This window comes from Rhinoderma darwinii, chromosome 2, assembly GCF_050947455.1.
Source record: "Rhinoderma darwinii isolate aRhiDar2 chromosome 2, aRhiDar2.hap1, whole genome shotgun sequence".
NCBI classification, from domain to species: domain Eukaryota; kingdom Metazoa; phylum Chordata; class Amphibia; order Anura; family Rhinodermatidae; genus Rhinoderma; species Rhinoderma darwinii.
Window position 1 is genome coordinate 5,608,120 of NC_134688.1, and position 12,331 is coordinate 5,620,450.

At 47.8% G+C, this 12,331-nt stretch overlaps 1 protein-coding gene across 5 annotated transcripts in view; it reads right to left on the bottom strand.

Moving 5' to 3' along the window:
• SLCO2B1 (solute carrier organic anion transporter family member 2B1) overlaps positions 1–12,331 on the bottom strand; it is a 117,402-nt gene that overhangs the window by 22,430 nt on the left and 82,641 nt on the right. For all 5 annotated transcript variants that reach the window (XM_075851299.1, XM_075851303.1, XM_075851300.1 and 2 more), the window contains exon 13: positions 9,173–9,342. In XM_075851299.1, the coding sequence (XP_075707414.1) occupies positions 9,173–9,342 (170 nt within the window). The remainder of the gene's footprint in view (positions 1–9,172; positions 9,343–12,331) is intronic.

The following is a 12,331-nucleotide window of genomic DNA, read 5'->3' on the forward strand; positions in this document are numbered from 1 at the left end:
GAGGGTGGACTCACAGCTGGGAATAATCAGGAGTGTTTTGAAACTGACAGTGAGCGGCCTCCAGGATTACTCACTCAGATCCGTAATGTGGAGTCGCCGGTATCCTTCCAGGGATTTTGTTTCGGTGCGGAGTTACCCGCAGAGGAGGAAAAGCAAAAGAAAAAAAAATTTAAGAAGAAAAAAAAGACAAAGGAAAAAAAATCTGCTGAAGGTTCATTTAAACTGGTGTATACAGCAAGATCCTTCCTGTGCTCTGAGCCAGATGAAAGTCAGGATCAGGGCGCAGGTCCCGCAAGACCCCCAGCTCAAGCCTCTGCAGTGGGGCTGGAGCGGGAATGCGGGGAGAGTGTTACGGGTCCGGCATTAGAACACGTGGTGGTCAAAATGGCGCCGGACGCCAACCCCTGCAAAGGGGGCGGTACTGGTGGCCTGGTGATGCCAGGGGGTGTGTCCCCGTGTCCGGTTAATGGCGAGCCCGGGAAACTGGTCTCTGATGCGAGTCAGCGGTCTGGAGAACGGGTAAACCAGAAACCGGATGTGGTGTCTGAAAGCCGGAAGTCTGTCGGTGTCAAGCCGTCAGACGTTCCGGACAAGGGCGGTCACAGAGGGGGCTCCGGCTCTGTTGGCCACTCCTCTGTGGGAGGGGGGAGTGGTCCGGCGCCGGAGGCGGCTCCAGTGACGTCAGTGGCTCCTTCGTCCGCATCACTGAAAAGTGGTGTAGGCGAGAAGGGGGCTGCTGGCGTCGGGGGCGGCGGTGGCCCCTTTCCCAAAAATGTTCCGCACATAGAAAAGATGGAGGTTAATGAGGCGGAGGGCACAGCAGAGACACCGCTTATAACATCTGGTGGCGTCCCTGCAAAGGTGCCTGATGATGCGGAGACTGAAGCAGTGTCTACCCACACAAAATGCACAGAAAAAATACATAACATAGGACCAGGCCTGGCCAGAAGGATGACTGCAGGGGGACCTGGTGGGTTAAATAAAAAAGTTGCGGCTGTGGATGTGGGAACTGCTGGGGGTATGCAGGTGTCTGTAAATAAAGATGCTGGAGTGTCTGCTGGTAATGGGGTGTTGAGTGCTGTGTCTGTAGGTGGTGAGGTGGTGGGTGGTGGGGATGGGGTATCAACCAGGGGCAATGGGCCTGGCGCTCCTCTTGCTGTGACATCCGGCAGGTCTTATGCTGGTGTGGCAGCGGGGGGACAGCGGGCCCACTAATCTTCATCCTCAAGGTCCGGGGACGGTAACTTGCAACAACGTCTCTTGGACGCTTTAAGAGAGGGAAAGCAAACCCTAACCATAGGGGGAGTGCAGAAGGACCTGTCTTTCTGGATAGACAGATATGGTCTAAATGCCTTCCGAGAGCAACGAGGAGATCAGTGGTCGCTCCCAACAGCCGGGCAGGCTGTAGCCAGGAGGAATGTGGTCCGTCTCCGGTGGCGTGGCAATGATGCGTGCCCTCCCAGAAAGAGGGTGGTGGAGCTGCTGCTGGGGATGGGCTTCAAGGCGAGTGACATCTTTGCCTTGATACATCCTCATGGCTCGGTCGAGTTTGACATCAGCTTTGTTCACCTAGGGGGCCTTGAGGTCTTCTGGGGGAACTACGAGCTGATGAAGGACGAGCCTGGCTGGCGAGACTTTGCTGCACAAGCAATTTCTCGCCAAAGTGGTCCCAAGAGAGTGACCGTTCTTACCCGTAACGAGTCACTCTCTTGTATTGATATCATGACCTGGTTGGGAAGGTACGGAGAGGTAGTAGAGATGCCACGGAAGAACATGGATGAGTTTGGCATCTGGTCAGGGGCCTGGACGTTCATGGTTAAACTAAAGCGTCTGGGACAGACGGTGTCCCACATACCATCGTCTGCTTTCCTGGGAAGAGATCGGATCCTTGTCTTCTACCAGGGGCAGCCGAAGTTGTGTCACCGGTGTGGCGACCCCTCACATTTGAGTGCAGGCTGCAAGGTGCAGAAGTGTGCTCATTGTGGGGGGATTGGTCATCTAGCCGCATCGTGTGACCGTATTCGCTGCAACCTGTGTGGTGACTTAGGTCACCCGTTCAGTCGGTGTCCTCGCTCTGTTGTCAATGCCTGTTCCAAACCTGCGGAGGATGAAAGGAGGGAGGCCTCCGTGGGTGAGGGTGCGGGCAGGGACGATGGGGCACAGGGGCAAGGGAAGAATGCAAAGAAGGGTCCCCCTTCTCGCCAGAGAAGGGCGGAGAAGCGAAGGAAGGAGAGGATTTGGAGGGCGCTCCAGGAAACTGGGACGACCTCTGATTCGGATCTGGATGCCCCCCCTGAAGCTGATGCCCCTGGGGAGGCCGAATTGAATGGGGAGATGAGGAGGATCCAAAGGGAGCAGAGGGCTGAGGACTCTCAGTCCTCCCACTATGAAAGTGTGGGAGAGGAAGAGAGGACTCAGCCTACAGCAAAAGGGACACCGGGCAAAACCCAAGGGCCAAATACATCTGGCCCCGCCCTGGCCCAGGAAGGTAAATCCTGTACCCCCCTGGTGCGCTCTACTGATTGATACCATGCTCTCGTGGACATTCCAGCCTCTCATACTAAGAGGGAGGGCATGGTAGGGCACCCTAGAGTCGTTGAGCCTCCCCTGCTGCAGGGGCCGTTGCCCCCAGAGGGGGAGGTTGACCCGGAACTTGGGGTTGAAGATGGGAATAGGGTGGTGAGTATGGACTCCTCAGTTTGCAAGAAGCGAGGCAAAGAAGGGGGGTCCTCATCAGATAGAGGAGGGGGTGGGAAGAAGAAAGCCGTCTAACTCAAACATCCATGATGGCGGCACCCACTCCGTTGACGCTGGCATCAATTAACGTTGCCAGCATTAAGTCAGATAGGGCGAGATTTGCAGCCTTTGATTTTCTTGGCCGAGTTGAAGCCGACATTTTGTTTTTGCAGGAGACCAGGCTGTCACTTTTGGCAGACGTCGTTAAATCTAGGAGGGAGTGGCGACGCGGGCCCTCCTACTGGTCTCTTGCGGCTGAGCCCTATAGCGGAGTGGCGGTCCTTTTCACCGCACCGGTAACATGCCGACGGATGATTGAGTTAGAAATGGGGAGGTGCTTGATCTTAGATGTCCTCATGAGGGGACAGGAATTAAGACTAATCAATATATACGGACCCCAGAGCAAATGGGACCGTAAAAGTCTCTTCATGAGGATTAAGCCTTTCCTTTTTTCAGGTCGACAAGTTATCTTTGGAGGGGACTTCAATACTGTCGTGAGGCCCCAAGATAGAGGAGGTTCCGGAGATAAAAAATTGACCTATGATAGTGTAGCATTAAAAAATATAGTTAGCGATGCTCGCCTGGTGGATATCCACATCAGGCATACCCCAGGCCACTCGGGTTTCACCTATCGTAGAGGTAGTTGTAGGTCTAGGATAGACAGGTTTTTTTTGAAGGAGGAAGCCATCTCTTCACCAGTGTCCGTTGTTGAGGTGGAGTTCTCCGATCACTGTATGATTATTTTCTCTTTGAACATTGCAGAGTCCCTCCAGATGGGAAGAGGTATATGGAGGCTGAATTCTACTCTCTTGGAAGAAGCGGAGATAAGACAGGCCTTTGAGGATTTTCTTCAGAGCCAGGTACCTTTGTTGGATCTCAGTGGTACTAAGTCTGAGTGGTGGGAGTTGTTTAAAGTCCGGGTGGCAGGATTTTTCCGCAGGCTCTCAAGCCTCAGGTCCATGAGTAGGTACCGCCTATATCAGGAACTGAGGGGGAAACTCGAACATCTGGTCTCAACCGGGGGTAGTGGGGAGGAGATCTCCGTGGTGAAAGCTTTGCTCAGGAGGTGTCAGTATGATAGGCACACATCTTTAGTTCTTGAGAGGGATTTCGGGAAGTACCGCTCGCCCGACCCCTACAGGAACTGTAAGATGTCAGTGAGTCGTAAGGTTGTGACAGGACTGATTGATAGTACAGGATCTCTGAAGAGATCCAAATCAGGGATCTTGGAGGTCGTCAGATCCTTCTACTCGCACCTCTTGGGGAAGCAAGATCCAAACCGAGACGAGATGTCGGCTTTCCTGGCTGAAACCATCCCTGAGCCAGGGGTAGACCCCTCTCTCGGTGTTTTGATAGACTCGATCAAGGAAGAGGAAGTTGGATTGGCGATTGATGGGCTTGCCCTCAAAAAATCGCCAGGGCCGGATGGCTTAACATCCGAGTTTTATAAGACTTTTAAATGAACCCTAGTTCCCCTCTTGACTGAGGTGTTTAATGAGTGCCTTTCCTCGGGTACTTTGCCAATGTCAATGAGGAGGTCGGCCTTGATCGTTTTATCGAAGGGTAAAGACTCGACCCGTATTGAGAATTGGCGTCCCATAGCGCTGCTCAATACGGACAGAAAGGTTCTCGCAAAGGTGCTGTTTAATCGGCTGGTGAAGTTTGCATCCCGGCTCCTTTCGCCGGTCCAGCATTGCTCTGTTCCAGGCCGCAGCACATTTAGTGCTGTCCTCAGTGTCAGAGAGGCAGTGGAGCAGGGAAATTCTGGTCGGTGGGAGGGGTACATCCTGTCCTTGGACCAGGCCAAGGCTTTTGACCGGGTGGACCACGAGTACCTCTGGTCGGTCCTTCTGAGGTACGGCCTACCGGGGGGGTTTGTCAATTGGCTACAGACCTTATACACTGGGGCTGAGACTTTTGCGCTGGTGAACGGTTGGGTTGGAACCCCCTTTGAGGTTGGGTCTGGTGTCCGCCAGGGTTGTCCCTTGAGCCCTTTGCTATATGCGTTCGCAATTGATCCTTTTCTTAAAAGGATCGATCGTGGGCCATTGGCGGGAGTCGGGGCCGGCCTGGAGGGGCCGGAGGCCACTCAGAGGGTGGTTGCGTACGCAGACGACGTCTCCATTTTTGTCTCCTCGAGAGGGGAGGCAGAGTGGGTGATGTCGGAAGTGGAGCGTTACTCATTGGCATCTGGGTCCAAGATCAACCGGGATAAGTGCAAAAGTCTCTGGCTGGGAGGAGGAGATCCTGGTTTTGATCTCCCGGACACCCTTCCAGAGCCTCAGGGGTCCGCTAAGATCTTAGGAGTCGAATTTGGCCCGGGTGATTACCCCAAGAAGAACTGGGAGGATAGGCTGAATCTAGTTGCCCAGAAGGTCGACCAATGGAAGGGTTGGTCCTTAACCCTGAGGGAAAGGGTTCACTTGGCCAAGGCCTACCTGGTGCCCATGTTGCTTTACCTGGGCAGTGTGTGCATCTTGCCAGAACCTCTCTGGACTCGGGTCTATAGCCTGTTCTTCCAGCTGTTATGGGGGAACAGGCTCAACCTAATCAAGAGGGAGGTTACTTACCTACCAAGGACACTAGGCGGGTTAGGTATGGTTAACCCGGTGGTGTTCCTAGTGAACACCTTTGTTAAGATCAACCTGGCAAACCTCTGGCAAGAGAGGGCTCCTTGGTGGATATCCTCCTGCAGGGGGTGGTTTCGGCCTTTCTTCCAGGAATGGGAGAGAGGAGGGCAAGTGAAAGACCTGCGTACACCTCACGGACATCTCCCGGCTTATGCCACCCTGGCGCTGAAGATTGTTCGCCGGTGGGGTCTGGAGGTGTGGGAGATCAGGACCATGTCGAGAAAATTTCTTGACAGGAGGGTCCTGATGACCCACTTCCAGAAGCCCCTGGCGCTCAAAGACTGCCCAAGTAGTGACCTCGGGGTGGGATTAAAACTTTTAAATTCAGCGAGGATTCCCCAGAAGTTTTGGGATCTGGCTTGGCGTTGCTTCCATGGGAGACTGTATGTGAGGGGCAATCTAAAGTGCAGAAGCTCTGATGATCGGGATTGCCCCCGGGAGGAGTGCGGCGGAGTGCTGGAAAGCATGGAGCATTTCCTGCTTCATTGCCCTTTCAATACAGAGGTATACAAAAGGGTGGGAGCCTCCATTGGTTGGCCAGGCCTAACCAGCCTCTCCTATGCTGGGTGGGCCTATGGAGTGTTCGGAGACCTCGGTGGTAGGGACCATTGCACCTTGTTTCTAGTCAGTATAGTGGTCAGACACTTTATATGGAATGCACGATGTCTAGTTTCTACCCAGAAGAAAATCCTCCTAGTGGATGAGGTTGTTAGCAATATCATGGGTGACCTGGTGAAGGTGCGTTCTTTGGAGGTTGGCAGATTGGAGGGGCTTTTCCTTTTGGGTGCCTTAATGTGTCTGCCTTCATGAGGGAGGGGGGGGTCGTCACCGGTGCTCAACTGGAGGTGGGGGTCTGCGTTCCGCTGAGGCACCAAAAAAAATATAGCGATAGGGCTCGGAATAAGGGAAAGGTGAGGGTCAGCATAGGGTCAGCTTTCAATAGGGTCAAGAAAGGGCTAGTAATAGGGTAAGGAGATAGGGCAAGCGATAGGGAGGGTGCAGCGGTGGACGTGGTACCTTGGCCTCTGGGGGGGTGCTGGGGGGGGCTTTCCTTTCTCTCTATCTGGTGATGGGCTAGGTAAGCACAGGAAGATTTTTGTTTTGTTTAGGATTGAAATGGCAGGAAAAAGGTTTACAAGCGACCGAACTTGGTGCTTTCGGGTACGGTGTATTTTGTATATGGTTTGGTATTTGGACAAGTTGGTGATGTGTATTGTATTATATTGTAAAAATGTTGTTAGAATAGGGATAGACTTAAGGGGGTTAATAGATAGGTTGGGAGGGGTCGGGGGGGGGGGGGGTTTGCCTGACCCAGCCCCGGACTATGCGGACATGGGAGGACATGGGGCGGGGGGCTGGGCTGGGGTGTTGGGTGTGGTGGTGGGGGCCAGCATCTGGACTATGCGGACGTGAGAGGACATGAGGCGAGATGCTGGCTGGGGTGGTGGAGTTTAGGTAAGAAGGGTAAGGTTAGGGAAAGTCAGGATGTGTATAGTGTGATTAAAAAATATATATATATAAAAATAAAAAAAAAGGATAAAAAAAAAAAAAAAAAAAAAAAAAAAAATTGGGATTAGTATTATTATATTTTGGATTGTTTTTGTTATTATTATTTTATTTGTTATTATTATTATTATTTTATTTGTTATTATGTTGTTTGATTATTATCATCATTATTATGTTGTTTCTTTAGGCCCTTGGTTGACGCGGGTCGGGGGATTTTCTGTTGGTACTTTTGATTACGTTTATATGATGTTTGTATATATTCTAGTTATTGTTTAGTTTCGGATGAAGTGTAGATGTAAGTATATAAGAGTGGGGTGTATGTGGCCGGGTCTGGTATGGTTTTCTCTTCTCATATACAGAAATGTATATAAGAAAATTTGTTTATAAGAATTTGGTTGTGACTTTTTTGGTTATATGGAATTAGTTATGTATTTGTTTTTCAGTTTATGTTTTGTAAATTTATATAAAATAAAGAGATACAGGATATAACTCAGGATCAGTACAGGATAAGTAATGTCATGTATGTACACAGTGACCACCAGCAGAATAGTGAGTGCAGCTCTGGAGTATAATACAGGATATAACTCAGGATCAGTACAGGATAAGTAATGTATGTACACAGTGACTCCACCAGCAGAATAGTGAGTGCAGCTCTGGAGTATAATACAGGATGTAACTCAGGATCAGTACAGAATAAGTAATGTATGTACACAGTGACTCCACTAGCAGAATAGTGAGTGCAGCTCTGGAGTATAATAGAGGATATAACTCAGGATCAGTACAGGATAAGTAATGTAATGTATGTACACAGCGACTCCACCAGCAGAATAGTGAGTGCAGCTCTGGAGTATAATACAGGATGTAACTCAGGATCAGTACAGGATAAGTAATGTAATGTATGTACACAGTGACTCCACCAGCAGAATAGTGAGTGCAGCTCTGGAGTATAATACAGGATGTAACTCAGGATCAGCACAGGATAAGTAATGTAATGTATGTACACAGTGACTCCACCAGCAGAATAGTGAGTGCAGCTCTGGAGTATAATACAGGATGTAACTCAGGATCAGTACAGGATAAGTAATGTATGTACACAGTGACTCCACTAGCAGAATAGTGAGTGCAGCTCTGGAGTATAATACAGGATATAACTCAGGATCAGTACAGGATAAGTAATGTATGTACACAGTGACTCCACTAGCAGAATAGTGAGTGCAGCTCTGGAGTATAATACAGGATATAACTCAGGATCAGTACAGGATAAGTAATGTCATGTATGTACACAGTGACCACCAGCAGAATAGTGAGTGCAGCTCTGGAGTATAATACAGGATATAACTCAGGATCAGTACAGGATAAGTAATGTATGTACACAGTGACTCCACCAGCAGAATAGTGAGTGCAGCTCTGGAGTATAATACAGGATGTAACTCAGGATCAGTACAGGATAAGTAATGTATGTACACAGTGACTCCACTAGCAGAATAGTGAGTGCAGCTCTGGAGTATAATACAGGATATAACTCAGGATCAGTACAGGATAAGTAATGTATGTACACAGTGACTCCACTAGCAGAATAGTGAGTGCAGCTCTGGAGTATAATACAGGATATAACTCAGGATCAGTACAGGATAAGTAATGTCATGTATGTACACAGTGACCACCAGCAGAATAGTGAGTGCAGCTCTGGAGTATAATACAGGATATAACTCAGGATCAGTACAGGATAAGTAATGTATGTACACAGTGACTCCACCAGCAGAATAGTGAGTGCAGCTCTGGAGTATAATACAGGATGTAACTCAGGATCAGTACAGAATAAGTAATGTAATGTATGTACACAGTGACTCCACCAGCAGAATAGTGAGTGCAGCTCTGGAGTATAATACAGGATGTAACTCAGGATCAGTACAGGATAAGTATTGTAATGTATGTACACAGTGACTCCACCAGCAGAATAGTGAGTGCAGCTCTGGAGTATAATACAGGATGTAACACAGGATCAGTACAGGATAAGTAATGTAATGTATGTACACAGTGACTCCACCAGCAGAATAGTGAGTGCAGCTCTGGAGTATAATACAGGATATAACTCAGGATCAGTACAGGATAAGTAATGTATGTACACAGTGACTCCACCAGCAGAATAGTGAGTGCAGCTCTGGAGTATAATACAGGATATAAGTCAGGATCAGTACAGGATAAGTAATGTATGTACATAGTGACTCTGCTGATATTGTAGACTAATTCTATATATGGTGGAGATATGATCATTGTTTCCTATAGAGCTCCCTCTTTACCTTAGTATCAGCATGAAGGATGGTGTCTGGGAAGTGCTGGCCAGTGCTCCAGCCAGGCAGGACAGAACCATGAAGGGCAGAAACAGATGATAACAGCTGGTTCCACATGACCCTGGACGGGCCGAGCGGCCGGATCCTGGAGAAGTTATACATCGGCACCCAGTGTAATTCTGTAACCAAGAGAACAACATTGAGAAGGGGCCCATTATCGTGAATCCTTCATGTACAGCCTGTTCTAGTCCCTGTTCTCACATTACAGTTTTTCCACTGCGTTATTTTACCACTGGTCAAATATTATGTACAGTTGAATCCCAGCCTCAGAGCCAAGGACTTTATGTAGGTGCACTTAATTTTTGTCTCAATTCTGATATTTTAAAGGGCTCGTTCAGTCTGATATAAATAAAGCTTAAAGGAATTATCTCATGAAGACAAGATTTATCCATATACCCCATTAGGTCATACAGGACGTCATAAAGGGGTTCCCCACCCGGAGCTTCCCCCGGAGATAAAAACTGCTCAACTTGTGGTTTATTAGCCTACTCCTTTAATGATTATATAAAGAAAGGTTCTGCAAGCTGCTAACATACTTTTGGAGATTGCTGCTTGCTGTCAATGAAATGAAACATTTTGAATACATCCAGAGGCTGAGAACCCATCCTGACTTAATACTTCTCACAGCTGGAGGGTTTGTTACAGTTGTATCCAATCTAGACAATCCTCTATGAGCTAAAGAGCTTAAACTTCACATTGATACATTTTGCCTGCACTGATACATTGTAACATACTAGAAATGTTCCCTTTCACAGCAAGCAGAGATATTAAAAATAATGAGGAAATTGAAACACAAAGGGGGAGATTTATCAATAATGTTGTAAATTGCATCATTTTGCTGCATTTTGCACGTCTTCCCTAAATCTATAAGAAAATTCTAGAACATTATACAATTATTAAGATGTATTTATCTAAGACTGGCCCTTTAATACACATCGCAGATCGTCAGGACCCCCCCTGATTACATATAGAACAGGATCGGTCAGTCACTGGAGCAGCACCTGATTGGGATAGGCTTTCCGCAGTGGACTGTCCCTTTAATAACACAATACAGGGTCCTGAGGGATTGTGTTGTTCTCTTTTGGAGCGCTCCGTATATAATGACTCGCTGCCGGGTCATAATGTGACGTTCTCTTCCCTCCGGCCGCCGCCTCTGTTGTGTTTATATTGAAATTATATTTATTGACTAACGGCAAGAAGCAATTAAGTAATGGAAACTCGGGGCGCGTCAAGTAATTGGTTTTCCTTGGTAATTTTTATTTGTTATTGTATCCATCGCACATTAGCTGGAGGCGGCGTTATATTGTATATCGTTGTAAATGAGGATCAATGGGAAAGAACAACTGGAACAAAACCCTCTCAAAAAGAGAAAAGATGATCTATGAATCCGCAGGTCCACAATACAAAGTACAGGGAAAGGCTTCAGGGTACGTCACCCCACAGGGGTTGGCACCCAGCTTTTCTAAACCTATTCTAGACCTCTAAATGGCAAATCAACCGAATGAGGAGTTTGGAAAGGCAAATTAATACCCCAGTGGGAGCTGTGACAGTGGCCATATTGGTTGTCACCCAGCTTTCCTACAATCAGAAGAAACTTACACAAAGCTGAATATACTGTATTTTTACCAAAAGTTGAGGACATCTCAAGGCTTATAGTGCAGGAGCATTATAATAGGATGATAAGAAGTATACATATATTTACCTGTCCTACAGTCATCCTCCCCCAGCCTGACATGTCTGATAACAGAGAACAATAGATTGTATTCACCTGTCCTACAGTCATCCTCCTCCAGCCTGACATGTCTGATAACAGAGAACAATAGATTGTATTCACCTGTCCTACAGTCATCATCCCCCCAGCCTGACATGTCTGATAACAGAGAACAATAGATTGTATTCACCTGTCCTACAGTCATCCTCCTCCTACAGCCTGACATGTCTGATAACAGAGAACAATAGATTGTATTCACCTGTCCTACAGTCATCCTCCTCCTACAGCCTGACATGTCTGATAACAGAGAACAATAGATTGTATTCACCTGTCCTACAGTCATCCTCCCCCAGCCTGACATGACTGATAACAGAGAACAATAGATTGTATTCACCTGTCCTACAGTCATCCTCCTCCTACAGCCTGACATGTCTGATAACAGAGAACAATAGATTGTATTCACCTGTCCTACAGTCATCCTCCTCCTACAGCCTGACATGTCTGATAACAGAGAACAATAGATTGTATTCACCTGTCCTACAGTCATCCTCCCCCAGCCTGACATGACTGATAACAGAGAACAATAGATTGTATTCACCTGTCCTACAGTCAACCCTATTGTATTCACCTGTCCTACAGTCATCCTCCTCCAGCCTGACATGTCTGATAACAGAGAACAATAGATTGTATTCACCTGTCCTACAGTCATCCTCCTCCAGCCTGACATGTCTGATAACAGAGAACAATAGATTGTATTCACCTGTCCTACAGTCATCCTCCCCCCATCCTGACATGTCTGATAACAGAGAACAATAGATTATATTCACCTGTCCTACAGTCACCCCTCCAGCCTGACATGTCTAATAACAGAGAACAATATATTGTATTCACCTGTCCTTCAGTCATCCTCCTCCAGCCTGACATGTCTGATAACAGAGAACAATAGATTGTATTCACCTGTCCTACAGTCATCCTCCTCCTACAGCCTGACATGTCTGATAACAGAGAACAATAGATTGTATTCACCTGTCCTACAGTCATCCTCCCCCAGCCTGCCATGTCTGATAACAGAGAACAATAGATTGTATTCACCTGTCCTACAGTCACCCCTATTGTATTCACCTGTCCTACAGTCATCCTCCTCCAGCCTGACATGTCTGATAACAGAGAACAATAGATTGTATACACCTGTCCTACAGTCATCCTCCCCCAGCCTGACATGTCTGATAACAGAGAACAATAGATTGTATTCACCTGTCCTACAGTCATCCTCCCCCAGCCTGACATGTCTGATAACAGAGAACAATAGATTGTATTCACCTGTCCTACAGTCATCCTCTCCCCAGCCTGACATGTCTGATAACAGAGAACAATAGATTGTATTCACCTGTCCTACA